General features: G+C 44.8%; 4 protein-coding genes across 8 annotated transcripts; 2 read left to right on the top strand and 2 right to left on the bottom strand.

Annotated features, from left to right (window-relative positions):
* Positions 1 to 51: 51 nt before the first annotated feature.
* LOC105696929 (PHD finger protein 20-like protein 1) lies at positions 52 to 8,242 on the bottom strand. 3 transcript variants are annotated; one of them, XM_012419783.2, is made up of 15 exons: positions 7,440 to 8,242; positions 6,753 to 6,887; positions 6,512 to 6,612; positions 5,429 to 5,514; positions 4,595 to 4,982; positions 4,401 to 4,515; positions 3,940 to 4,226; positions 3,171 to 3,836; positions 2,960 to 3,091; positions 2,567 to 2,650; positions 2,060 to 2,348; positions 1,814 to 1,951; positions 1,221 to 1,600; positions 838 to 1,104; positions 52 to 659 (listed from the first exon to the last, which is right to left on the bottom strand). In XM_012419783.2, exons 1-15 carry the CDS (start codon positions 7,625 to 7,627, stop codon positions 535 to 537), a joined length of 3,381 nt encoding a protein of 1,126 aa, XP_012275206.1. In that variant the 5' UTR covers positions 7,628 to 8,242; the 3' UTR covers positions 52 to 534. The 3 variants fall into 3 exon arrangements, with proteins under 3 accessions (XP_012275206.1, XP_023288826.1, XP_023288827.1); XM_023433058.1 differs by lacking the exon at positions 2,567 to 2,650 and having other exon boundaries at positions 7,440 to 8,241; XM_023433059.1 differs by lacking the exons at positions 6,753 to 6,887; positions 7,440 to 8,242 and having other exon boundaries at positions 5,429 to 5,510; positions 6,512 to 6,598.
* Positions 8,243 to 8,717: 475 nt separating this feature from the next.
* Positions 8,718 to 10,204, top strand: LOC105696774 (neuferricin). The gene is made up of 4 exons (XM_012419497.2): positions 8,718 to 9,293; positions 9,373 to 9,513; positions 9,602 to 9,788; positions 9,874 to 10,204. Exons 1-4 carry the CDS (start codon positions 8,930 to 8,932, stop codon positions 10,061 to 10,063), a joined length of 882 nt encoding a protein of 293 aa, XP_012274920.1. The 5' UTR covers positions 8,718 to 8,929; the 3' UTR covers positions 10,064 to 10,204.
* A 149-nt stretch (positions 10,205 to 10,353) lies between these two features.
* LOC105696845 (serine/arginine repetitive matrix protein 2) lies at positions 10,354 to 25,409 on the top strand. Of its 3 annotated transcripts, XM_012419618.2 has the most exons (11): positions 10,354 to 10,503; positions 11,170 to 11,411; positions 11,804 to 11,908; positions 14,611 to 14,904; positions 17,094 to 17,222; positions 17,390 to 17,468; positions 18,386 to 18,441; positions 18,674 to 20,917; positions 21,093 to 21,266; positions 23,431 to 23,568; positions 23,635 to 25,409. In XM_012419618.2, the coding sequence occupies exons 2-11, from the start codon at positions 11,182 to 11,184 to the stop codon at positions 23,639 to 23,641; spliced, it is 3,456 nt and encodes a 1,151-aa protein (XP_012275041.1). In that variant the 5' UTR covers positions 10,354 to 10,503; positions 11,170 to 11,181; the 3' UTR covers positions 23,642 to 25,409. The 3 variants fall into 3 exon arrangements, with proteins under 3 accessions (XP_012275041.1, XP_012275040.1, XP_012275042.1); XM_012419617.2 differs by having other exon boundaries at positions 23,431 to 25,409; XM_012419619.2 differs by lacking the exons at positions 23,431 to 23,568; positions 23,635 to 25,409 and adding an exon at positions 22,013 to 22,695.
* On the bottom strand, positions 25,334 to 26,775 carry LOC105696848 (peroxisomal membrane protein 2). The gene is made up of 5 exons (XM_012419625.2): positions 26,480 to 26,775; positions 26,287 to 26,382; positions 26,055 to 26,202; positions 25,871 to 25,990; positions 25,334 to 25,798 (listed from the first exon to the last, which is right to left on the bottom strand). The coding sequence occupies exons 1-5, from the start codon at positions 26,575 to 26,577 to the stop codon at positions 25,685 to 25,687; spliced, it is 576 nt and encodes a 191-aa protein (XP_012275048.1). The 5' UTR covers positions 26,578 to 26,775; the 3' UTR covers positions 25,334 to 25,684.
* Positions 26,776 to 26,903: the final 128 nt, after the last annotated feature.

Genomic DNA, 26,903 nt, shown 5'->3' with positions numbered 1-26,903 from the left:
CCTTTCTGCGAACATTAGTTCCCTTCGCAGGAATAAATTAAATCGCACGCCTTAAAGAAAACTTACATTTATTTTAAACTGACATGGCGCGGTTTCCTAAACTTCTACTATTCTGCTATTATATTACATTTCACGGGTTATACTTACATATTACAAGATGTATGGTGAAGATCTAATTATACGTTACATCTTCGGCGTAAAAATAGATTCCGTTGGCGAGTGCCGCTTCTCAGCTATTTCTCTATTAGACGGTAAATTTCTGTCTCTACAAATTCATTCCGACTTTACATCGGACAGTCGGAGGCTAATGAACGATGCCTTCATTTTTTACATACCCTTACGCTAAGTTTCACTATTTTACACCATGCTTTGCCGCATGTACCCAGTCGAAGTTAACGACGCACTAAGTGCAATAGCCTTGCTTAAATCTCTATTTAAAACTGCCAATGACACCCCAGGTGCGTCCCGGGAAGATGTTCCATTAAAAAAAAAAAATATCTCGACTTCTAATCCGTTAAATGTCATTTGGATTGTTCAACATAGCGCAGCCAACCTTCGAACCGTATTCAAATCCTTGAGCAACATCTGAACCGTTTGCTTAGTTCTTGGTTGCACGTCCAAATTCAACGACAGGTGATCCGGATCCATTGCCTCTAATGCTGTTAATAAAACGCCAATGAAATCAGTGAGACAAATTACGAAAGCACACCCCAGAGCGTTCAGAAAAATCTTAGGAGTCCAATCGAATCAACTCACACTTTACACAAAGATTAATCAAAGAGATTATCTTTTTATGAAACCACGTATACCGTATAGTGGAAGAGGTCAAATACTCACCGTCCATTTGTGCCTCGATAGTGGTCAATCTCGAGTCAATATGGTTTTGGAAGTGTTCGATGTGCTCGAGCAATCTTAAACGACATTCCGAGGGATCGATCGGTGCCTCGGGTTCGGGTACGATAGGTGGCAGAAGGATACTTTTAGGTTCACAAACGTCTGATAGACTCGGACTCCCCTCTCCGTTGCCTTCCAATTTAGTAGACACGGTAGGCATAAGATCATCCCCGAGAGCGTCACTCGTAAGAGGTTGGTCTTCGGTTGATTCTAAAGAATAAAATCGTACGATTCCATGAAAGGAACGATCCGTTATCGTGGCTTCGTCGAATCTGAGATTAAGAGTGAAAGTAACGAAGAATTCGTAGCAGTCGACTATTCCTCACCGTTACTCTCGATTTTAACGTCGTGCAATAGCTTCTTGCCGGCAAGATCGCTTCTCGTTAACGCGCCTAATAAAATTTGGCCATCCACGGAGCAATCTTCCTTCTTAGGCTTCGTCTCCTCGGACTGGGCGCTATCCTCTTCCAAGATTTTCATCAATTCGGAGTCCGAGGCGATCGAGTTCGCGTCGGGGTCTTGCTGAACTACCTTCTTAAGGACCGTTTTGCTTTCGTTACTGTTCGACGACTCCGAAGGAGGGTCGACGGGATCCGAAGGAGCCTTAACGGTCTTCATCACCGGCACAGGCTCGGTCTGCGGCTTCGGCACTTCCTCCTTTTCCCAGTTTTTAGCCCAAAGATAGAGTTTCGGGTGGTCCTTCCTTCTATATCATTTTTTTAAAGTGAAAAAAAAAAAATAAACCGTGAATAAGTAAAAAATTACATTTCCTGCTGAACGAGACACAAAAAAGCAGAATGAATTCCGCCGAGAAAGTCTAACAAGGAATTAAAAATTCCGTAAAGAATTACTATTCACGTTTATCGCGTATAACTGCGCTTTGGTTTTAGCAAAGATTTTTTAACTCGAGGCAACTTACTGGGCCACGTTGATTTTCAGTCGAAGACCATGAAGTATCTGTCGGATCTGAAGTAAGGCCGCCACCAAGTCGTAAGATCTTTTCAACATGGCAGCCCTTCGACCGATAAGGCTTTCGTTCTTGGTTCGATTAGGCAAGCTACAAAATGAGAAAAAGTGCCAAGGAATAAGTAAACAATTTTTATTTACGTATACCGGGCTGAGGCATATTTTTCCACGCGTTAGTTAATCACGTGAGAACCTGTACCTCGGTAATTTCCCTTCTTTAATCCAGTCCTGATCGTGGAAATATTTTTTCGAATGTCTCTGCCGATAAGGGTGTCGGCATATGTAGCAGACATACTTCTCCGGAACGTCTTTCTCCCTTTCGATGGCATTGCAATGTCCGTGTTGCCAGCATAAACAGAGATCGCACTGAATCATCAGACCATCCTCTTCCATAAATCCGCAGGTGCAATTAATAATCTCCTCCCTTCGCAGTTGCTCGACCTTCACCATCTCGCCGTTTATCATCATCATCCTGACGCCGTCGCTTTCTGGTAATAGCAAAGGGGGAAATGATTTTACCGTAAATTCGCAAACGAACCTCCATGACGATGACATCGAAAAAATAAACGTCCAAGTACATATCAACGAAAGAGACTTCTATCACAGAGACATGGTACTACGCGTGATTCCGTTAAACTCCATTAGCCGACTCAGCGAAGCAATCGTGCGATACGTTCATGCAAAATAAAATCAGTAAAAGAAGTACCTTCGTCATCATTATTACTATCTCTTTTGGTAGAATCCCCTTTCGGGGCGTCACCTTTCTCAAGATGAGAATCGTTTAGCTGACCTAAATAACAAGACAACGATAAGAATAATAATAGTCACGACTTTATCGTAGACCGCAAATCGTGTAAAATAATGCAATCCGTGAGAAAATATAAACGTTGCATGATTTTACACGGCAAATTGCAGTCAACGAGTTCTAAGTGACGGCTGAGAATAATAGACAAGTGTAAAAGGAAGACCGAAGAAGAAGCAGCCAGGAAAGGGGAACCTCCTGAGCATTCTACGTAGAGAGCACACGTTAACAATCTAAACGAGAAAGATGCACGTGCACGTGCCCAATTTCACTACCGACGTCATGCCCGATACTTACTGCTCTGGCTGTTTTCATCACTCTTTGGATCGGACTTCCTCCTACTGAATCTGTAAGACGAAACAGCTGGCACCTCGACATCTACCGCAAGGGCATCAGCATCCGGGCGATCTTCCGCCGAGTCTGTTGCACCTGAAGTAAATATCATTTTAAATTCCTCCGAAGGAACGATTCTACGTAAAAATGAATTAATCGAGCACGATCCGTTTACCTTGTCTCCTCTTACTCTTTGTAACGTCGGAGGAATGGTCCGAGGACTGTCGTTTCCTCAAGGCTTTGCCCTTCTCCGAATAGGTGTTCGTCTCTTCGGAGAACTTGGGTCCATCCGTCTTCGGAGTCTCCAAGGTCGCAGGTCTAACTGGTAATAAAGTCTTGATTCCACCAGGAGGTTTATCTTCCTTGGTTCTCATGTCGAACAGCGTCCCTGGGGACATTGCACAGTTGTTCTCCCGCAGCCTTCCAGCAGGTTCCTCCTCGTCGATGCTTCGACTCGAGGCTGGAGATGAAAACTTTGTCTTGGAGTCATCTTCCGGTTCACTGACATGCTTTTCGATCCGAGTAGTTTCCAAGTCTACCGCTGGCGCCGGCGAATGCTGTTTCTCCTGGGCCGCCTTTTTCTTTTCAAACTGGTTGATCTTCTCCAGGAAGTTGCTGGGCTTCTTAGGAACGATATCACCGATAGATTCCCCGATGGTTCTGGCATACGCTAGATCGGCAACGTTAGGAGTAGACCCCAGGAACTTGGAATACTCCGGGTGATAATGTTTAATGTGCATTTGAAGGAGGTTCTCCTTGCGGAAGTTCTTGGTACACCCTTCCTTGGGACACTTGTAACAACTGTCTTCCATCTCTACGCGAAGTCCGCCGATGAACACCCCTGGTTATCAGAAAAGTATATTATATTTCTCATAAGAGGGAAATTACTTGTATACGATAATTAATTCTATGCTATTATTAACGTGAATCAATATGAAACATACCAGCAGAATCAACGTTTCCCTCCGACGCCGTTCGACCAATTGCTGGACTCGGAGTCCCTGGGATTGAATTTTCCGAAACTGGAGATGCAAGCTTTGTTTTTGGCAACAAAGTCTTGATTTTCTTTGGAGCATCCACGGTAACTTCATGCCTAAGTCTTGTACCTTTTCCTCCCTTCTTCCGATGAATACAAAAATCAAATTTCTCGGGTTCAAAGTCGAAATTCCCTTGATGTTCCATAAAGGCTCTAATGTCGTTTCTCGACCTGAACTTCTTGCCGCTTGATTTGCTGTATAAATAGAATTATACCACTTAGAAAGATAATATAATTTTATCATTCGTTAAAGATGTTTACTTTTTATTAAGGGATATATCCTAATCCATCGTTTTCAATTACTTAATAAGCAAAAATGAAGCATAGATTTAAATTTAACTTGAAATAAAATTTAAATGTGTTACTTACTGAATAAAGAGCACATCCCATTTTCCAGCCGAGGTACCAGTCCTTCGCTGAGTAAAATGTTTCTGCCAACCAGGAGGTAATCTCTTATCAGGTACTATTATAGAACGGCGAGGACCTGCAAATTAATCTAATTGTACCATGCTCATATGGGTTTACTATAGATTGGCACAAATTCGAAGAACACTAAAACACACCATCGTTCCCATCAACAATATAGGACTCAGTCCCTTTAGGTTCCCCATCGATCCATTCAGGTCCAACATCCTCCTCATTGTCGGTTTCAGTTTTGGAATTCTCCTTCTTCCTCTTCTTTGGATACACCTTCGCTCTTGCTTTAATATTTTCAAAAGCTCGAACTCCTTCCGGACCAGAATCGTATCTAGTTCCAAGAACAGTATCTTCAAGGTCAATATCTAGGCCATCGACGCCAGGCACTCGTTGCTCATATTTCTTTGACACTCCATCAGCGTCTGGCTTTGATCGTCTCCTGACATGAGTTTGAAACAGCTCCATCACCGAATGTTTTCTCTTCCTATCCCTTCGTTCTTGCTTGCTTCCGATATAATCTTCACTAACGATTGGCTAAAGATACACAAGTAATAATGTATTAAACTCTGCACTCTATTATGACTTAACTAAAACATGACTTTCCAACTTTTGGGAACCCAATAAAAAATAGAATAATTAAAATCTTAACCGATTAATTCGAGCTACTCATAAAACAAAGAAAATGGAAATTACTCAGAGGTATAATCGATTAAAATTACGAAAAGAGCTCTATTCCTTCTCTACTGTCGTACATAAACCCATCTCGGTACGATGCAAGTAATTCACAATAATGTCAATTCTTGAGGGAAAAAATTCAAATTCCCATTAAAAAGGCCATGAAAAGCTCTCGGAAATCCATTTAACCTCAAATCTTGCGACAGACCCATCTCAACCGCACTCCTGTCCGAGTGATATTTTCGACGTCTGACCTAACCTATCGTGGGATCAGTCGTCGATTTAAAGTGCCCGTCTGGTCGTACCTTTGCCGATGCTTCCGAGAGTTTGGTCATCTTCGAGGACCTGATGATCTTAGCGTATCCATCGTCGAACAAGACGTCGTACCTGTCTGATAAAAAAAAAAAAAATAATACGCGTGCTATTAGTAAGAGTTTTCGAGTGGCAGATCCGCGGTGTAGGGGACTCAAAGCTGGCGCGGAAGGGGGACGGCAGAGCGAGAGAGAGAAACTGACTGGGGCTCGTGCGGAACAGAGAGAGACAGTCGATCGCTCCTCCGTCCGTACGCATAAATGGAGACGGTGCTGGGATTTTATTAGACCGAGTGTGTCAGTCGAAATCGCACCAACTGGAAACGACTTTTCCGTCCTCATTCAAGCCAAAATTAATTCGACCGACGGGACCGCGATTGAGCATGAATTTCAAATTAAATAAATGTAATTTATACGAGCACTAGTCAACTGTTCGAGCACATGTAGCTTTCGATGAAACGGTTAATAAACTTAAGTAATTGAGTCGAAGCAAAACTGTACGTTTATATTATTTGAGATGGACAACTGTTCCCCTTCCCCGATACAATTCAAATGTCAAGATTAAATCAAGCATCGTTTAATAATAATTTAAAAAACAGACTACTCGATCTCTCAATCGAATCGGAGACAATGACTGAGAGAAAAGCTATGGAATAGGAAATCTAGTGGAAGAAAAGGGTGGTTGAGGGTTTCGATGGTGTATGATACTAATAAATCTATATTTTCAATAATTCATAATAGCGATAAGTGAAACCACCTCTGCGGACTTCTGTAGTTACTGTTAGCGAAGCATTAATTACTTTTATGAGAATATCCATGGGTGCCATTTGGACATAACACTCGCCTGACACGATTCAATCAGAAAATTCAGTATGGTCCACAGTCGGCTTAAATCACAGGGTCAAGCCATGTCAATTTTAATGTAAGCCGAGGAAGACTTTCCAATTGAACTACATACAGATCCATACAAACTTGTTCCATTTCATATTACCCATCGAAAAAGAACTAAGCAAAGTGGAATTTAAATCCACCTAATTGGTTTAATAAAAAGAATACCATTGCTCTCGAAACACTCACCATTACCCAAAACTGAATTCACTTTGGCTGGATATTTTCTCCCATCGGCCCATGTTGCCAGGATTTTCTCACCAACGGCAAAATCTCTCCCCTTTGACTCCCTGCAGATAATTTCATTGCATCGACTGTTATTAAAATATGAAAGAAGATATAAAAATTGTTAATATCTCTCATGAATTTTAAAGAGAACAAGAATTAATTTTCTCCTGGTCCTAGCAATTTAAAAGCAGACATTTCTAACCTTGACTGAGTTTGCAGAATTCGTAATCTGGAACTATCCATAGGAATCCATTCGTCAAACCTAGAGCTCCACTTGTCGAAGTGTATTAATACTTCTCGTTCAACCCAGTCCGTTTCCACAACTCTAGCGGAATACCTGATCAGAATAATGTTTAATTCGTAAATGTTGCTCGATTCAATGCAGAAAAAAAAAAACGATTCTATTAACCTCTTGCATTGACATTTAACAAGTGACCATATCAAACATGCGTCGACTTAATGCTCAGACAGAACAAAGAGATGCATTATATTTTAATGTTCCCAAACTCAAGAATTTTCCCTTCTCTGAAAACAACTGTTCATCGGTAACCAGAGATGTTACCAGGTTACAAGCTATAAAATATCGTCAACTGTCCACGCTAAACAGCAGAAGATCTAAGAGAATTGTTTTCGGTGCAAGGAGTTAAAGACCATTTAGTTCCGAAAATTCTTTTTTCCCAGATCGATGTTTGACTATTTAAATGTGTAAAATATCTTAAAAGCCTAAATATAAAAATTGTACAGCAGGAAAATAATGAACAATAGTTTAGCTCCTTATTGAACGAGGACCGATCCCCTGTGGCTTCTATTTCTCAAACAAATCAGGGTAAAGCGCAAACCTCCGAGCCCGTGTTTCTAAACAAACGCATTTTGACTCGGTTATACTAACCACTTCTCGCTGAAGTCCTTGGCCTCGATCTTCGCCCCTGGGAAGAATTTCATGTCACCCCGACAGAGAGGCTTCGGTTTCAAGTCGTCGCTGCCGAGGGTCATCCTGAGTCCGGGAACGTCCCTGAAGTCGACTTCGGAGGCAAGCGACTCGGCGCGCTCCAATTTGAACTCCGGTCCGTCGTCCATCTCGGCGTCGCCGGTCGGCCGGCGTGACCGGCTCGGCGTCCTTGAAGATGCTTACCGCCCCGACGTCGACCCCTCGACACCCGGATATCGCATAGCGAGTCCTCCGTCGGCTCTCGGCTTGCCTCTCCCTTGGATGCCGCAGGACCAGGAAGGAGGCAGCAAACGGCGTCAGGGACGCCACGCGCCGACCGACGTCGAGCCCTCGAACGGAGCGAAGGAAGCCTCGCCGCTCGCCGTAGTTTTCCGTCACAGTGGCGACGTTACCGTTTGTTCTCGAATGATACGTGCGATTCCTCGGTGGCCGGTGCCCCGTCCACGTGTGCGTCGGCACGAATATGGGCGGCGATGTGTAAATACGTACCACAGACGCGCGACAAAATGGGAGGAGGCCGCTGCAGCGGCGCGGACTGCGGACGCAATTTGAGGTTATGTAACCCGAGCTTCCAACGGCGCGCCTCGACGGACTCGACACCTCTCGTCGCGTCGGCCCAAACTGCAGGAACTACCTGCGCAGTCCGCGCAGCCTACCTTCGGGGGTTGCGTCGAACGACGAACCGGAAAAAATGTCCATCCGCGAGATTCTACGCCGTCGGAGTTTCCGCCAATTGACCCGCGGAATCACGCGGGACGTTCCCCTGCGAGAAGATGCTATTGGCCAGGGAGAGGCGCGCAACGCATGCGCGGAGGTCATCTGGAAGAATCGCAGCTCTGGGTCGATCGACCAAGCGGTGGAGGCACGCTGCATTTCTATTACGTATCTGGGTAAAGGTGCCAATTTGGTGCGTTTACACGTTCTATCTTACCTCGGTTTTATAGATTGTGTAAACACCGACGCCATTTTATTTCGGTTCTATCGGTAACAACGACGAAAACTGATGTTTAAATAGCGTTTGGTGCACGTTTCTTCCAACATTTTCTATCAAATAATTTACCGCACTTGTGAAATTATGCAAATACTTTCGAGTCTCAGCCTTCAATTTGGTCTCTTCAACTTTCATAGTAAACCGATGAATGGCGCTGCTACCCGTATACTTTCAGCTTCCACTCTCTCTGATTCTCTTTGCTTCATGGATTCGGTGAAAGTAAAATGCAAGGTTGGTTGCAGTTGACTGGAAATGGTTACGTCAAGTTAACGTACGGTTGTAAACAGTATTAATATAAATACCAGCAGTATTGGCAATAAAAAATGTTGCAGAATAGACTAAAAGATAGCTAACAGCTGTTTACCAATGTAAAATAGAAATTGTTTAATTGTACATCCATAGATCCATCGTGCAACATCAAGAAAGCTGCTCGATTACAATGTTTTCTAAGAACATTCATGTACTGTTTATAATATTTACCGTGTCACTATTTTGCTGGAAATCGGGATATAATAGTGTTGAATCTCTAAAGGAAGCCATAACATTTAAAACGCCAGTATTTTATTATATTTCAAAAAGCGTAGATAGTTTTAAAGGACTAGCACCATTTGATCTATTTTTCAAGATGTTATGGCAGATCGGCGGAAGTGTTTTGTGGTCAGACAGATTATTCACTAAAGAAGAGTTAAAGCAATATACGAATCTAGATAAGGGCTTGTACTTGGCTATACTGGGCCGAGTCTATGACGTTTCAACTGGAGCAAGACATTATGAACCTGGTGCTAATTATCATGGCTTTACAGGTTAAATTTTTAATCAAAATAGTTTACTGGTGTTTTAACCAAAGTTCGTACATAATTCTGTGTGTATATTAATCCATAGGACAAGACGGTTCATTAGCTTTTATAACTGGAAATTTTGATTCTGATGAATTCACCGATGACGTTAGCAGTCTGTTACCGAATCAGTTGCAATCTTTACAAGATTGGGTACAGTTCTATGATAAGACTTATATTTATAAAGGTATCCGTGCTAATGACAATAATACTGTACAGTAGAATGAACCCTTAAACAGATATTTTATTTAGATAATAATATTGGATTTCATTAGGGAAACTTATTGGTCGATTCTACGGACCTGACGGGAATCCAACGATGGAATTTCATAAACTACAAGAGAAACTATCGGAAGCACAAAATATAAAGATGGATTTGGAAAAGCAAAAAGAAATGTTTCCACCTTGTAACGTAGAGTGGAAAGCAGATACAGGAACCACCGTATGGTGTTCACAGAATAGGTAAAATGATTTACTTGCCATTCAAAATTTGTTCCGTTAATTCTACTTGTAATCTTAGTATAATTTTCCTATTTGTATTCCTCAGTGGTGGCATTCAACGAGATTGGGAGGGCATCCCTCAGTTGCTGTTCGAAGATAAATCAGCACATCGGTTTCGTTGTGCATGTGTGAATATAAATAGTAGAGATTATTTAGAAAACGAGAAATCGTTTGAAAAGTACAAACATTGTTCTGACGACTTAAAAGTATGCAAACTGGAGAATACGAGAAGTTAACGAATGTTCAATGGAGCTTTTCTCCAAGTTTGTATAAAACCTGCTGCTTCTCATTAAACAGCTAAGCAAAAATATTGACCGAGTTGCTGTCCAGATCCAGTAAATCGCATTAATAAATTTAAATTCTCGAAAATTTAAAAACACTAGTCATGAATAGTCTGAATCGCCCTTATCACGTTTAAAAAGCGCGCGTTCTTCCGCCTTCTAGTACGCACGCGTACACTTCGATCAGTCGCGCAAATTGAAGCTTGGAGCCACCTGGCGGTGGCGAGCGAAGGGTCTCGTGAAAACGGCAACGCCAGCTGAACGCGGCATTCGTTGCGGCTCGTTAGTATTTCCTCGTTACGATTTCCTGCGGGATCTTTCGATATATCACGCGATTTAATCCGGACGCGGATGGCAGAGCGGATGCGGTGATCGTCGCGACGCCTCGCGCGGAGGTAAGTCCCCGACAAGCAGCGACTGGTGCCTCCAAAAAGTGGCGCAGTATTCCGCCGATCGATAATTGATTTGCGTGCGGTCAATTCTAACCTAAGCTCTAAAGCCTATTTGTATCTCCCTAGCGAAGCGCGTTACTTACGATTTCACTTCTGTCTGTAACCTACGTCAATTTTACGCGTTACTTCTGAGTTTACAACTCACACCTGCTAAATTCCACGTCGAATTCTAAATTATTTCTCTCGGGAAAATTTCCGACTCTATCAGTCGTTAACCGATTCATTCGGAAGTAAGCGCACCGCCTTATTTGGTACGCAGATATTAGCAGAAATATTGTACCCGACAACCTTTCGCTAGGTTTTTCGATGCATGGGCTTTGGTCCTTCTTAATGTTTCAATATGTAGACGAATGGGTCACCTGAAATACTTACTTTTTGTAATTTGACCTTAAAGGAACGTTGCTTACGCTCCATGCAAATAAATTCTAATGTAAAGGCTCATGATGTAGTTGACATTAAGTCCATTAAGTGTTTATATTGCTTAGCATTGTATCGGGTTCTAAATAACTTATGTACATGTGCCAGGTGCATTGCGCAATAATCGTGAGCCTTGCCAGGATTTCTGGTAGACTTTGATATCCACTTGACACGATCCATTTGTCTTTTCAGATTTAATTGAAAATGTATAATGGAATTGGTCTTCAAACCCCTCGAGGCTCCGGCACAAATGGCCATGTGCAGCGAAACTGGGCTGTTGTGCGGAAGAATAAGGACAAAGTCAGCTACAAGGGCGATGAGGGAAAGTTGGATCAATTGAACAAGCAACCGAACAAAGAAATTTTAGACCATGTTAGGAAACGCAAAATCGAGGTCAAGTGCGCCGAACTGGCAGACATACTGGAAGAACAAGGGTTGGTATTTTTTCTGAAAGTGGACCTTTCAATTAACGTTCACTTGCGTTACACTATAATTATTTAGTTTCTAAATTATACATTTGGTCAAATGACTTTATTCGTGCAGTACGACGTAGTCATAATTTTTACAAGGGCATCATTATTCCTTTAGAGTCAGTTTTTTTAAGTAGAACCTCCTAAACATACTTTAAATCCCCAACTTCTAATAGGATTGAAAGTATCAATAGGATTTGAGCTGCATGTCTTTGGCTTCAATAAAGACATAGTTCTAAGCGAGGGAGAAGAGTTGGGTACCTAAATACCGAAGTTAGATGAAGTCAAAGCCCTTGCCTTATAAATCCCAGAAAATGGGGCTCACTCTCATGCGCAAAACCTTCACTCTTTTTCAGATCCACTCCAGAGGAGGTTAAGAAGAAAGTCGAGTCCTACCGATCCATGTTACTGGGCACCGATGCCAAGCCGCCAACTCCTCGCGACGAATTTGGCCGAGTCAAGTAAGTCAATCCAAAAATTGCCAAGTCCCACTCTCGCTAAACCTTTACTACCAACCCATGCTGTCTTTGTTCTTTGAAAACGTTTTGTGCACAATCTCCGAATAGAACCCTTATCTCTCATTTCCTGAAAAATCTGCACCGTTAGAAAATGTCCTCGAAGAGATTCCAATCGATACATGTATAAACAGTATGATGTGGGATCATCGTCAGATCCCAGACGTGGTTTGGCCTCCGTTACTATAATGCGAAGGATTCGTCCAAATACTACGTAGATGAGACGTTCAAGTGAGATTGATGGAAAATCAGGGAGGGAAAGAGAAGAACCGAATAGTGACGAAAAGTGAAGATTCAGAGGGAAGGAAAACGAAAGAACCGTTCCTGGGCGGGGGTGGCCGGCCCCGGATCGAGGTCCCCCCTCTCGCGTTTCCCAGATATCGACTTTTCCCGGCGCCGGCGCCCTCGCGTAGGAAAGGGAGTCAGAAGAGGAAGGGTATGCGAGAAGGACGACGAGCTACGGACCCCGGGAGAGCGAGAGAGAGGGACCGAGGCCGGGATCCAGCATCCCTCGCATCAGTATGAGAATGGACCGCGACCGCGACGCCACGCGTCGTCCTAACGCGACGCGCTCCGCGGGGCCGTAAAACAAAAGGAAAAAGAAAAAAAAAACAGGAAACGTAAAATGTAACCGGTCGAGAATTCTCTCAAAATCACACAAGTCTTCCATTAGTGTTTAACAGATATATTAATCTAACTAGTCGATAGGTATTGATACTTAAGCTACACTTCCCGTATCGATTGGCCGCCTCGACGACGTATCTCGAAGGTGCAGTCGACGACCTATTCCTCGAAATTCTCAGGATTTCGCTGAACGTACAAAATAAGAAAACTTAGATGATGTTAAGAACGAGGCTCTTCCATTAGCGATAAGCGGGATTTAACCCGAGTTTTAGGATTGAAATCTGTATATCCGATTCGATCCGAATTTTGTAATCGAAATCCGTGGGTCTCCAACGGCGAAGCCGTGAATAATTTAATTGTTAACAATGAAACGAGCGATGGAGATGAATCCCACGCGAGAGATTCGCGTTAACGTGCCTGATCCAATGTCTTCCCTGGAACGCAACTTAAACTAGGCTTAAGGAGGGATATAGTAATCGAAGAGGAGGATAAAAGGACGAAAGGACTCGGGATGATGATCGACAATAAATCCGAGAGCTGATCGGAAGAGATGGACGGTATTTTATAACAAGACGATTTTACTTGAGTGAACTCGTTAACGTGGAATAAGGTAACGGAGGGAGGCTGAAGAGACCCGAAGAGGAAAACAAGTTTCAACTTACCCAAGGTACATGTTTTATATGGAAAGAGGAAGAGGAGCGACTCGGAAGGTGCTTTTACAATTTACACGAGGAGTCGGGGAGGAAGAAAACGACGTTCTTCAGGGAGGAGAAGAGAGGAGGAAGAGGAGCAATCGGAAGAGACGGTTTCCCTTCTGGTCGTTCCGCCGGTGTTAAAGCAGAAACGGCGGACAAAAGAGTCTCCACGGGGTCCGGGAGGCCATTAAGACAACGGGGGGATCCTCCCCCTGCGCGGGGATTAAACCTCGCCGCGAATAATTTGCATGGGAACTCCCGAAGCCGAGCTAATTGATTCTAATTCCCCCAGACTGCCGGATCGGAAATCACTTAGGGAGGATTTCCTCTGCGGGAACGTTTAAGGAGGGCCGCGAGGAGAGATGTCGACTTCCTGCCCCGCTGATCGACGGACGATTAATGACGGTGGAGGACGTCGAGATCGGATGCAGGATGCAGACGAGACCTGGAGCCGAGGGGGACCTACGTGCCCGGCGACTCCGTTGACGACGACTTCTCCTGTGGTTTTTCCTTCGTCTCGGTAATCCTCGACCCTCGAGGAGGGAGGAGGGAATCGAAAAATGGAGATGCTGCAACCTGGACCAGGGGGAACGGCGAAGACCGGGAAGCCTGCCAGGGGGCGGGGACCTGCCGATGGCAGGGCCTTCTTCGAGAGACTCTGGCGGGGGAGCTTCTTCCTGGACAGGCTGAAGGTTCTGAAACGCACTCGCAAGAGAAGGGTCAAAGGATACAACGCGGGGAAGAGGCACTGCTGCTGCTGCAAGAGGATCCAGCTGCATCTCCTGTCCGGCGCGCGCAGGACCAGGGTGCGATCGGTTGTCAGGTGAACCTCTTCTGGGTCGTCTTTGAGAGCTCCTCGAGAGTTGCTATCCATCGGCCCTTCTGACAGGACATATCGCTTTGTGGATCCGCATGTTTATCCTCGGGCTAACCGAACAAAAATCAAATAAGGAGGTTATTCGACCCGGTGACGAAACGTCACGGCGTGCCGCGTCGAAAGGGGAGTTTCCGATACGAAGGGCGATACCCCTCGAGGGTAGACCCAGGGAGAGAAAGAGGGAGAATAGATCGTATTGATCCGGTGGCAACGCGCAGGGGTGTAAACGTATACGCAGAAAAAGAATTTACCACTTGAGTATCCAAGATATAGCATTAGGGCATCGATTCAGGCGAGCCTGGTGGGGCACGTCGGTTGACCCAGGAAAATGAAAATAATCCTACAATAGAATGTCCCTTTCATATCACCTTAAATTTCTCAGCGCCTCCGCTCAACCTTGAAGTCCCCCAATTTGGTGAATTTTGTTAGCAATGGTTCCGTAATTTTTTCAGCGTTCGCGAGACCCATCAGATCGCCGAAGCGCAGCAGGAGAAGAACGCCAAGCTGAGGGAGGCCTTCGGCATCTCGGAGTACTTCGTGGAGGGCAGCAGTTTAGACCCGGAGAGGCACGCCCGCGAGGCCGAGGCCAGGGCGGCCGCGAAGAAGGTCTACGAGCTCGTAAGGACGCCCAGCCCGGCGGCGGAGACGCCCGAGGTGCCGCCTGCCCCTGCTGAGAGGAAGACCAAGAGGAAGCGGTCGGGCAGCCGTTCCAAGAAGAAGAAAGCCAAGAAGCACAAGCGCGAGAGGTAAAGCGCGGCCCGGCCGCCCCGAAGTCGGCGGGATCCGGACCGCTCCCTGTCGCTCCGAGCGGCGTTGCCCTGGGTCGGGACAAGAGGAGAGAGATTTTCTTGGGAGGAGGTTCGAGGAAATATCGGGAGGTTTGAAACAAAATTCGGAGATTTCAAGAGTTTCATCTAGGGGATAGTATTTCCCTTTTAGTGGGCTCTGTTTTGAGTGCACCTGTTACACTTGTCTAATTATGGCACTGCATGCTTATGTACATATATGTACACTCATGGGGACGAGTCGGATCGAGAACCTCCTCCTTTCGTTTACTGGTATCATAAGTGAGAAAATCTCCCGACAAATCGGGAGCATTGGCAACACCGACTCCTGGAGGACGGGACGACCGGTCCGGTTCCCGGGACCGAGCTCCCGTAGTGGCTTCCCTCGCGACCCGTCGGGCCGCGAGGACGCGCCTTCCCCCCGTTCTCTCGTTCCCTCGCTGGTACCGTTCCTCGTACACGTCCTCCCTTCCGTCGGGGAGCCCGAAAGAGATTCTATGAGAACCGGGGAGGCCGCCCCGGCCTCCGGCCCTGTAGGTAAGTGCTCGTCTCCTGGCTAGTCTCCCACGGGGAGGCCGCTCGCGGAATCGCCGATCGACCGGGCGGTTGCCGCGACGGTCGGCGCGTTTTCGACCCGGGCCGGGAAGCTCCGAGGTTCTTACGTGGAAGGCAGCGTTAAGGTAATGTGAAAGTGACGTCAGAGATCTCGCTTTGAAACTTGATAATGGACCTAATTGTCTCGTCCTAACATTCTGTTCTTTCTTCTTTTTTTTTTTTCTTTTTTCTACAATTCGTATCCTTCCTCGAGGAAACTCGAACCTCCCGCCTCGGGTCCGTCCCGACGTCTTCTAGGAGGCGGTTCAATGATTTTTGTCAAATGGCACGTTTCAAATGACGAGGAGGGGACTCTTTCCGAGAGTGTCCTCGTTCTTCCCGTTTAGGCCTCGAAATTGTACACTTGACGGGGAAAGGAGCACCGATTTAAAAAGAAAGGAAATAATCGTTGCACCATTTGTCAAACGGTAGTCATGCGTTTCTATCTCTCTGTTGTTACCGATGAAGCTTGTTGTTAATGTCATCTCTCTATTTTTTTTCCGACAAGTCCGTCCCTAACGATGGTTATCAAGGTAATGCTAATCCCATATTTATATCAATACTCCTCGTACTTGATATATACTCGTTACGTATTTGTTACATATCCTTGGAAGATCTGGTTTTGCTTTATTTTTCATCACTTTGAGATCCCTCGTGCAGAGATCGGGGAAGAGGGAAATTCCACGAGAAACCATATCTTTCAAATGAAAGATTTACTGCGATTGACTCGTTAGTATAAAATGAGAAAACTGTCCCCCTTGTTGTTTAGAACTTGGTCTTCACGTATTGGCTTTTCACTGAAATTGGTCGCTTTTTTTTATTTTTTATTTTATCGTCTTCAATCCGCCGTAAGGGCTGAAGTTTCTAAAGGGGAACGGTTTACCGATCGATCGGAGTCAATGCGCTATCGATGCCCATTTAATTTGAACGATAGCTACGCTCGTTTCGTCCCTGCGTTTTGGTACTCCTCAGCCCTGAAGATCTATCTTATTTATTTATTTATTTATTTTTTTTGTATCACAGTTCCCACCGCCAATTTCTCGGATATATCGAAGCTATGCGAAGCCTGCCTGGAGATCCACGGTAATCGTGATTAAGATATATTTATATGAAATTCATATCGAAGATCTTGGAGTGCCATTTCCAGGTCGCACTATTGAAAGTCTCGTATCGAGGTGGACTAATTTTTCGGCAGGATTATCATGGATCTCCCAGGACGTTTCTTGGCACCTTATCGACATTGTTCACCTACCCAAGAGTAGAGTACACGAGAAAAGGCACTTTTCCGACCACCTTCCACGTGTGCGCGTATCGCAATCGCGATTACGCACGTCGTGCCGATATCTTTACGTTTTCTACGTCTAAACGCGCACCGGAGTATGGACATATTTTCCAGCTTATTTGTTCTCTCGGCGGGAGGACACGCACTTCCCGGGGGACCATCTCCGGATTACGTCCGCTGGCGGGATTTTCTTACACACGAGCGAATCGTTATCCTCCGCTATCGAGAGTCGCGCGCTCTAATCGACCTCGCTAACGATCGCCGAATTTCCTAGGTCCGAGTCGCCCAAGTCCACGAAGAAGAAGGACAAGTCGAAGAAGAAGAAGAAGGAGAAGAGGCACAAGAAGGCCGAAGTGACCTCCTCGGAAAGTGGCTCCTCCAGCGAAGAGTCCGACGACAGCAGGTACGACTCCTTTTGGCACGTTTACGGGGATCGTACCTCGAGGTAACGTCGTTTCCCTTCTTCGGGGGGAACTTCGTCGGTTAACATTTTTTTTTTTTTTTAACTCTTCATATACCTGGTTTTAATCCTCAATCGACTATGTCTGACCCTGCCGATTTCGCTTTCAGCTCCTCCGAGAACGAGTCCAAGAAAAAGAAGAAGAAACGGAAGAAGAAAGCCAAAGCCGAGACTAAAGACAAGCACGAGGTAGGGAATGGAGATTTTAGGGCGAACTCTATTGACAAGTAGACCCACACACACGCATATATATATGTATATATATATTAACATGTCCATATATATATGTACCTCGACTGAACATTAGCACGAGAAGCGGGAGCATGCGACCATCTAGCTTTAATCTCTATATCCGAAATTAGTTGACGATCGACTTTTGGATCCTAGACTTTTTCGTTGCCGCCTCCCCTCCCCACTTTGTGGGATAAAGCATGACCTCATGGCTTGATTATTTCCGTAAAACCGATTTTTAACCTTGATTTCAAGTTTAACGATCATTATTTCAAAGTGTAAATCTCAGTATTGTTTGTAATTATCAGCGCCATTTGACAGGATACATTCCCTGAGTGAGTACCCGACATGCCGCTACTCAATGTAATAATAATTCGTAATTCATTATCGAGTACGAGTTGCGAGTACTGTTGTGCGTTCACTTGTTTTGTGTCGAGCACCAAACACTATAGCGACCGGAAGCTCTGACCAAATGAGAGGGAAGTTGCCCCTTTCGCGATATACCGGATGAAAAAAAATCACTTTCTAAGCGGGTATCACGTGGAAATGATTTTTTTTTTATTTTTTTATTAATGGGAATTTCATGGACAAAATTCCTCCCATGACATTACGTAATGGTTCTAGAGTATTATTAATTATGTCAAAGCCTTTTCGATCGAACGGCAGCCTCGGGTGAAGGTACTGCGAAATCGACCGGAAGGACCGTCTCTTGACAGAGTCCATTGACACGAACGGGCAGACCCCTCTTATTCTCTATGAGCATTGCGCCATATTATCAGTCGAATTGATTTCACATGATGATACGTATGCATGATCGGTGTTCACCGATTAACCTCGGCACTTCCTGTATAATCCGGTTTTCTCTGTCCTTTTAGAAGAAGAAGCCGCCTGCCAAAAGGAAGCACCAGTCGACCGACAGCTCCTCCGATAGGTACTTTGAGAGATTACGTCTCGTTATCATCTTACTATTAATTCACTCTTATCTTTAATTACACTTTACGTTGTGATACGTAATTTGAGATATTACGTCGTTTTTGGGTTATCGGATTAATTTTCTTCCCTCGCTCTTCATGATTTGCGCTATCGTACGTAATCTGGATGATTACTTGCGGTGGATTACTTCAATGGCATAATCGGCAAGCGAGGTCCTCCCGTTGTTTCAGCTCGCCGGAGAGGCCGAAAAAGTCGAGCAAACACGAGAAGGCTGTGGAGAGTACCGGGGCCGCGGCGGGCGAGGAGGCGGCGAGCTCGAGGAAGCGCACCGAATACCTGCGGAAGGAGTTGGAGCAGCTGGAGAAGCGCATAAAGGAGCGCGAACAGAGGGAGGCGGAGTCGCAGAGTCAGTCGAAGAAGGAGAAGCCGGATAACGAGAGAACGAAAAGGAGATCGCGCTCGACCACGCCGAAGCAGCGAGCCTCGAGGAACCGGTCGCCGAAGAGGACCGACCGGAGCAAGCACCACGAGTCGCCGGTCGCTAAGCGCAAAGACTCCCCGATAGGAAAGCGTAAGGAGTCATCTCCGAGGAGGCCGCAGCCAGAGAAGAGCGATAACGCCTCCAGGTCGCCGATAGCGCAAAAATCGGCGACGCCTCGGCGAACGACGACTCCACCTAGAGGGAAGCCCGAGAGGCGGTCGCCGAGGAGGTACTCCAGGCAACGACGCGCCTCGCCCTCCCCCAGGAGACATCGACGTCTGTCGAGGACGCCTCGGAGGCAAACCAGGTACTCGAACTCCAGGAGCAGGAGTCGGTCCAGGTACGAGCGGTACGGTTCTCGACGCAGGGCCTCGCCAGGGAGGAGAAGGAGGTCGGCGTCCAGGCGGAGGTCCAGGTCGCCCAGGAGGCACAGGGACCGGAGGGACAGGTCCAGGGAGAGGAGGTCCAAGAGTCGATCCAGACGATCCAGCTTGAGCTACTCTCCGGTGTGGAAGAACCCGGAACGGTACCGGGACATCCTGGAGGACAAGAGGAAGGACCAGAGGAAGAGAACCGAGGACGGCGAGAAGAAGCGGAAGTCGAGATCGGCCTCGAAGAACGGGAAGACGCAGCAAGTGGTCGCGCCCAGGGTGAGCCTGCGTTCCTCGAGCGAGGAGGAGGCCGACGTGCCCGAGGAGGAGCCCAAGCCGGAGGACGAGGAGCGTCTTCGAGAGATCAACACCCTGAAGAGGCTGCAGAGTGGTCTGGCCGCGAAGGCCAGGGAGAGCCTGGGGAAGAAGGTGATCAGCCCGGTGAAGCTAAAGACGGGAAAGAAGGAAGAGAGCGTCCTGGACATTGCTCTTCCCCACGAGCCGCCGAAGGTGGTGCATCGAATCTCGGTTCCGGCCAAGGAGGGTCTCGTCAAGCCTGTCGAGAGTCTACCCGGGATACGATCTCCTGTGTCCAGCAGATCGCCCTCGCCGGCTTTGCCTTTGACCAGGGAGGAGGCCATGATCAAGCTGCGCTCCCCCAGTGAGTCGCCTCCTCCTCTGCCGGCTCCGCCAATCTTGAAGACGAACAACAAGGCCGACTCCCCGGTCGCCAAGAAGAACTCCCTGTCGCCGCTCGCCTCGAAACTGGGGATCGAGGCGAAACCTACGAGTGGAGTCGTCCTGGAGGTGAATAGCAAAAACGACGGGGCGAGAGGCAAGCGAGAGGCAAGGTCGAGCTCGGCCTCGAAGTCTCCCCAGGGACCCGCTCGGAAGTCAGCGTCGAAGTCCCCAAAAGAGACCAACGTGCTGAAGGAGAAGCTTTCCGCGCTCGAGCCGAAGGCCTTCAAACGGGAGTCCAGGTCCAGGTCGTCTTCGAGAGCCTCGGAAAAATCCAAGGACATTTCCCCGAAGAACATGTCCATCTCCCGCTCGACCTCCAGGTCCCCCTCGCATTCGACCACGAAGAAGAAGTCCCCGTCGAGGTCGGCGTCCAGGTCTCCTCTCGGGTTCGGAAAACACTCGCCCAGGAAGAAGTCATACTCGAGATCCAAGTCGAGGTCGAGGTCGTATTCCGGGTCCCGATCGCCGGATAAGAGGACGGAGAGGTCTGGCTCCCTAAAGAGGCGCACGTCGAGATCAAGGTCGAGAGACAAGGATTCCAGATCGAGGTCCAGGGAGAAGAAGTCCTCCCCCTCTCCGAGGAAGTCTCCGGTTAGGTCGAAGACGTCGCCCAAGTCGCCGCCTAGAAGCAAAAGGTCCAGGTCGAGGTCCAGGTCGAGGTCAAAGCATTCTTTCTCGAGGTCGGTCTCTCGTTCCAAAAAGTCTCCCTCGGGCTCGCCGAAGAAGTCGAGGTCTAGGAGCAGGAGCCGGTCGCTCTCCAAGAGGTCCAGAAGCAGGTCGCTTTCGAAGAAGTCGGGCAGTCGGTCCAGATCCGCCTCCAGGACGTCCAGGAATAAGACTAAAAGGAGCCACAGCAGAAGTAGCTCTAGGTCCTCGACTAGGTACGTTACTCGTTGCAAGAACCATCGCTTGTACACTACCGGACATGAATGTCTTTGCATTTTTCATGAACCTTCAAAACGCGAAATATCAAATTTATGTTTTATGCTTTTTAAGTATTCAAATTGGCGTTACCCCAAAAAAGAGTAATTTTAATTAATCGACACTTTATTCTAGCTCGGTCAGACGCAGCCACAGAAGTTACTCCAGCTCTTCGCGCTCTTCAAGCAGCGTTTCCAGTCGTTCCTCCAGGTCGACGTCGAGCAGTTCGGCCTCCAGCAGATCAAGATCACCCTCTATACCTCGTCGCCACGGCTCGCCCAGTTTCCTCGACCGACGTCGCATTACCAGGTAAGTCCCCCGACGTCCTGTTAGATCTGTTGTAGTAGTTAACTCGTTGCCGTTGATCGTAAACAGTGCACCAAGTTAAAATTGCTGTTCCACAATCAGTCAGTCGTAGAATTTCGGCTTCTTCTTCTTCATTTATCGTTCTTGGTCGAAGCGATCTCCGTTTCTGTATCGATGATCACCTCTAGTGAACGATCGTAGCCTTGGAGATCATCTCGAGGCTCCTGAAAGTTCAAGAATAGTTTGTAAATACTCGGAATTCTCGAGCTAAACGATTTCTCAAATTGATTAGACAAGTATGTAGATTTACGTTTTATGTTTGCATGGCTCGTGAAATATATATATGTAATTCCGTAGTGCCAGGAATAAGTAGCGAATCGGATCAACAGGAAATCGAAAAATGGACCTCGAAGGCTTATTTAAAGCGATTAGAGCAGCTTCGATGGAAGAAATCATCAATTTTTTTTTTTTTTGCTTTTTTCTACGTCCTATAAACGAATGGCTTAGAGAAGACTCTCCTTGTGTTATTAATTGAAAGGATCACATCGAATGAAGATCGAATCAGATTGAAGTACCTTTCGATGGTCCCAAGAACACACCTTCGTTGTATCAAGTAACTATAGAGTTGTTTTATAACAACGGAAGATAATGGATTATTGCACAATTCCTTGATATGAAGAGCTGTGTTAACTTGGGGCGATTGAAGCAGTCAGGAAAAGCCTAATAATTTCTATTTATGCATTCTACAGAAACAGATCGAGGGAGAGACATAGAAGATAGTGTTATGGCTACGCACAGATATTTGTACTACTTTCCTACGTAATGGTAGAAATAAAAAAACAGACGGAAATGTGAAATCAAAATTCGGACTTTGTGGACGGAATAATGGAGAGAGGGTGAGGGAATGAAAGCCACTCCGAGGCAGACTGGAGAAGATGTACATAAGAGAATGTCATGCGTATACCATATATGCACACGTGCATACTGTGAAAAATAGAGCAACTTGGAGCAGTCGATGAATGCAGTCCTATCCTATATATTTGTGCCGTGGAAAACGCAAACGATTCTATGCCGCGCCGTAGACTAATCTTTTATTGGATTTACTTTACTATCAGTTTAATTTAAGTTGGTAAATTAAAACACTGGCGTCCGGTTGCTCATCCGAAGCAAGTGTCTGGGGAGGTTTCGCATTCTTCAAAGAGCTCTTGGGTGTCTTTCTATTTTTTTTTTTCACCTCTGAGTGCAACTTAACCTTGTATTAAACACACCCTGACGAGCGTCTCAAGGGGCTATCGAAACCTCCAAACGAAATGCTAGAAAATATGCAGCATGCGTTTATCAGCTTGTCAGGTTATCTTATATGTCAATGAGAACAGTAGTGATCATCCGTTTGTCTTATTTTAAGTTCCGAATAAAACAGAGATGACGAATCGCTCGTGCCTAGTTTTTTTAGTTTCTTACGTTTACGTTGCCATTGATAGACACTGTTTCTCCTCCATGTATGTTCCTGAAAGAGGTAAGTTCTTGAAAATCTTATTGTCGAATAGAATGCAGATTTTACGTTTTCCTAACTCTTTTTAGAGTCACTGCATGTCCACACACCTGACCCAGCACGTGGCTTTGGCTCCCGATGTGTCTTTATCAGCGTGCCCTTCGTGTAAACCTAACCTTCCTGTAACAGCGCTTTTCCCCGTAAAAAGTTATTCGAAGCTAAATCCAGATCACTGTGAGTACATAAAATAACATCGTCAATAAATTGTCAGTTAATACTCGCCCTGGAAAACTCGGAGGACCCGAAAACTGGACGATAAAGTCTTTCCGGCATTTTGGGTTAGTACGTAACTAATGTTACACTTTGGTATTTCTTACCTGTCTTGTAGTGTAACATTAATTATGCACCAATCTAGTTCGTGCGAGTGAATGAACCGTTGCTACTAATTTGTTTTAACTGATCTATTAGGGAGTCATTCTACTTTAATGACCGAAAAATTAAGATTTTTGTCTCAGTAAATACATAACATAATCTGCAATTCGTGCTCCATAAATATTCAATATGTACAGTCTTGACAAATGAAGCAAAAGTTATTGGTTTTTTCATAGTTGTAAAGTAGAGTGACTAACGATGCATGCCTGGTTTGTCTGAGTAAACAACCGGCGTTAATTTCAGTGCTAGAAAACGACCGATTCCTTATCATCGGCCCACACCATCTCCACCATCATCGCCAAGCAGTTCGGAAAGCAGCAGACACACCGACTGGTCCAGCCCGAGTCATCGTTCGAGTCATTCTCCGAGTCGCAGCCCATCGTATGTTCGTTGAATTAACCTGGAGAATCCTTAAAGTATTTATTTTTCCTTTTTTTTTTTGTCTAGAACCTAAATTCTCGTTGAGTTCACCACAGTGTCTACAGTCCAATGTCTACCCGATTGGGAATATTCGACAATGGCTGTAAGAAAGATTTACCTGGATGGTGGTATTATGTGCAAAGAGGTATTGTATTATTTCTGCGACTATTGCAGGGATTGTGTTAAATTCAATGCATGAGTCAAGTTATTTGACAGTCCAGAGTTAAGGTTACGACTTTTGTCGTCAGTGAAGAGTTTTGTGCAAGAACTAATTTGTGTGATGGAGATAAACGAGTCCTGTCACCTTTAGGAATTCCTTTCGGAGGCTACTTAGCGAATCACCATTATTTTATGTCATCCTTTGTGCAAGGATTAGGTCAATTTAGGTCATTCACGTTATGCGAAGTGAGTTCTTCACGTAGCTTTTGCACATTCCAAGTGAAACGGTTAATGGCTTCAAGTGGAAACGGAGACCATAGTCTTCCGTTGAGTCCTTGATCTTTGTAATAACGGTGTTTACTGAATATGCAAGCCTCGACGAACAAGAGCAATAATCATTCCAAAGAGAGGCTCGTAGACAGCAGCCTTGTCATTCTAGTCATCAAATAGTGATTTGGTTGTCTCGTACCCTGGTGACTGTTTAATTAATTTATTTCTTTTATACGTAATCACTCTTTCTTTCTAGTCCACTCTACTACTATTGTAGTCTGATCGTTGGGTCGCAAATCCTTGTAAGATTCGATGTACCATCTTGAGGAAATTATTTATCCGATTCACTGATTTCTTCGAATCTGGATTACAAGAACTTGCGAAGCCCTGCGTCAAGTATGAGTCATCACTTATAGGTGTGATTGTTTGTTATACAAACACAGTCTAGTCAAGTTTACACGATTCAATCGATAATTAGATAGTGCAGGATCTCCCCTATTGAATCGACCAATTTTTCATATTATTGTGATTCGATATTTTAGTGCAATGTTACCTAAACCCGTTCCGCGTGTACATAGTTATTTATATACATTGAAAAACTAACCCTAATTTATTCTTCGAGGTCATCCTAAGTGGTGGGCACTAGTTTTATCAAGTTTTGCTCTCTGTCGACCATTTCACTGGTAGCAGTCCCTTCGTTTCGACCGGTAAACGAAATTCTAAGTAGTACTCGACAGTTATTTAAGTTAATCTAAAATACTCCTTCGATGAGATACTAGTCACTGCAACTGGTTTATGGCCCTGGTGCCAGGCAGCATAACAAAAGACATAATTGACTAAATCTTTCACATGGAATCTACGTTGTTTGTAACAACTAGAGGAAGTTACTAAGAAACTGTGCGTAGCAATAGTAAATATTCGAAATGTACTGTCCAAAGAGTTATTGGCCATCGGTGTCAGTTGGTATTTCAACACCGATTAACTGACACGTTCGAATGTCGTGCATGAGACCAAGGTGTGTGTCAAATCAATTTACGAATTAAATGTTTCTTCTGACAAGATCACATTACAAATAGCTAATACTCAATACACTATGATTGATTTAGCGTCGCATTGTCACATCACCTTGGCTGTTAACGGTAAAATACTCATAGCTCGCATTTCCAGACGTAAAATGTTACTGTGGTTAAAGTGGAAATTCTAAATATATCTGTAACATAATATGTATTGTTGTTGTGTGATTAAATCGAAATGCTTATCTAGGACAGTGCTTCGCTTCAATGAGAGACGACTAAAGTAACCGCTAAAACGATTTATTGAATATAACAATGTAGAAATTAACTTGTAACTAATAATACCCCCTGGAGTACAAAGGCCTCACTTATGCTTTTTGATATACATTGTTCTTCCCGTTTCAGAAATGCCATTCTGGTAAGCTTGCGAAAATAAAAGGAACAATTCTTGAACCAGGAGTTCGAGGTGATCGGTAAGAAATTTGCACTTTGCAGTAGTGCATGGAATGATTAAAAATGAAAACAAAAATCATCTCGGCAGGAAATAATTAAAGAAATGTTTTGCGAATATTTATACTCGAATTCCTTCACCCAAACTGATAACAACTTTGGACGATCTCACGGTATAAATCTGATTATGTCTTCTTGCTTACTTTGCTACTGCTTCGGTCTTTCATGGACTTTATCCACAGATGGGCTAAGAAAGTTGTCCAGAAGTAGCTGATAAGATTTAGGACCAAAACATGTAGCTGTAATCCAAAGTCTTTGATTATGTACCGATATTTGCTACTTTATATATTTTATAGCAATACTCATCTTACCATTGGCGGAACATATTTTATATTAAGAAACTGCAACAACGTCAGGTATTTCAAATTAGCAGCAAGTACAGGCACATATAATGATTGTGTCTGTTTCATGGAAGCTTCATGTGACTTGCCCTAGAAAATTGGAGCATTAATTCGCATTGCTTTAGAATCTTTCCGTTAGCAAATTAAGACGTACCTCTAACCAAGCGAGTAAATAAAGCGTTGCTCCTTGGAAGATCGGTGTGTACAAAAGTCTCTCAATGAGCAAAATTCCCCATGGATTTTTTGTAATTAAACGAACATATTTATAAAAATAATGCGGTACGGTACCACCGAAGAGTAATCTGCAAGAAATCACGGAGATAGGAAATTAGAGCTACTGGAATATCGAGAAATGATATTTACTTTATATCTACAAAATGCTTCACCCAAACAAGCCAAATGCCATAAGGCTGTCTTGATTGATGAATTTTACATTGGACAGTTTCTGACCTGTGAGATTCCCCAATGCAGTGATAACGCAGCTGAAATTAGATAGTTTTGTTAAAACGGAGTTATCGAATACCTTAGTTAGTTCATCGAAACTGTGTCAATGAATGTAACTATTAAACGTGTAATTACCTTGTTGCGGCTTTGGTTTTTACCGGGCTGGTGTAAAGTCGCTGCAGATAAGCCGCTACAATTTCTTGGATGACATGAGAAGGCTTGGACAGTCCCATTTTATAACTTCCAAAGTCTTGATAAATAAATTGGCAATTATAAGAATAACTTCAAACCAAGAAAAGTATCATTAAAATGACTCAGTGCAAAGGGCAAGACTTATCAAAATGATACTTCACAGCATATCGGGAATATTTTAATACAACTCAACATTACTCCATCTGATTGAACTAACGGCTGTGTGTTGGTAATATGTACAATAATAAAATGTATGATACATGGCGACCATAACCGGAAAGTGCGCGTTCTGGGCGCGCAGATTCGAAATCCGGAGAACTGCACTAAAGTGACCGTACATTTATTTGTAAGACGGGAAAGGGAAACT

The sequence above is a fragment of the Orussus abietinus genome, unplaced genomic scaffold (genome assembly GCF_000612105.2).
Source record: "Orussus abietinus isolate OABI.00-Male unplaced genomic scaffold, Oabi_2.0 scaffold16, whole genome shotgun sequence".
NCBI classification, from domain to species: Eukaryota; Metazoa; Arthropoda; class Insecta; order Hymenoptera; family Orussidae; genus Orussus; species Orussus abietinus.
Note: the sequence above shows the minus strand (reverse complement) of the source record. Positions and strands in the feature narration are given on the sequence as shown.

Coding starts and splice junctions, on each gene's coding strand:
- LOC105696774 (XM_012419497.2), top strand. CDS start 8,930: ATGTTTTCTAAGAACATTCATGTACTGTTTATAATATTTACCGTGTCA. Junction 9,294..9,372: donor TAATTATCATGGCTTTACAG/GTTAAATTTTTA, acceptor ATTAATCCATAG/GACAAGACGGTTCATTAGCT. Junction 9,514..9,601: donor TAAGACTTATATTTATAAAG/GTATCCGTGCTA, acceptor GGATTTCATTAG/GGAAACTTATTGGTCGATTC.
- LOC105696845 (XM_012419617.2), top strand. CDS start 11,182: ATGTATAATGGAATTGGTCTTCAAACCCCTCGAGGCTCCGGCACAAAT. Junction 11,909..14,610: donor GACGAATTTGGCCGAGTCAA/GTAAGTCAATCC, acceptor TAATTTTTTCAG/CGTTCGCGAGACCCATCAGA. Junction 14,905..17,093: donor AAGAAGCACAAGCGCGAGAG/GTAAAGCGCGGC, acceptor CGAATTTCCTAG/GTCCGAGTCGCCCAAGTCCA.
- LOC105696848 (XM_012419625.2), bottom strand. CDS start 26,577: ATGGGACTGTCCAAGCCTTCTCATGTCATCCAAGAAATTGTAGCGGCT. Junction 26,383..26,479: donor AAAACCAAAGCCGCAACAAG/GTAATTACACGT, acceptor ATCTAATTTCAG/CTGCGTTATCACTGCATTGG. Junction 26,203..26,286: donor ATGGCATTTGGCTTGTTTGG/GTGAAGCATTTT, acceptor GATTTCTTGCAG/ATTACTCTTCGGTGGTACCG.
- LOC105696929 (XM_012419783.2), bottom strand. CDS start 7,627: ATGGACGACGGACCGGAGTTCAAATTGGAGCGCGCCGAGTCGCTTGCC. Junction 3,092..3,170: donor AAAGAGTAAGAGGAGACAAG/GTAAACGGATCG, acceptor TATTTACTTCAG/GTGCAACAGACTCGGCGGAA. Junction 2,651..2,959: donor TGATGAAAACAGCCAGAGCA/GTAAGTATCGGG, acceptor CTTGTTATTTAG/GTCAGCTAAACGATTCTCAT.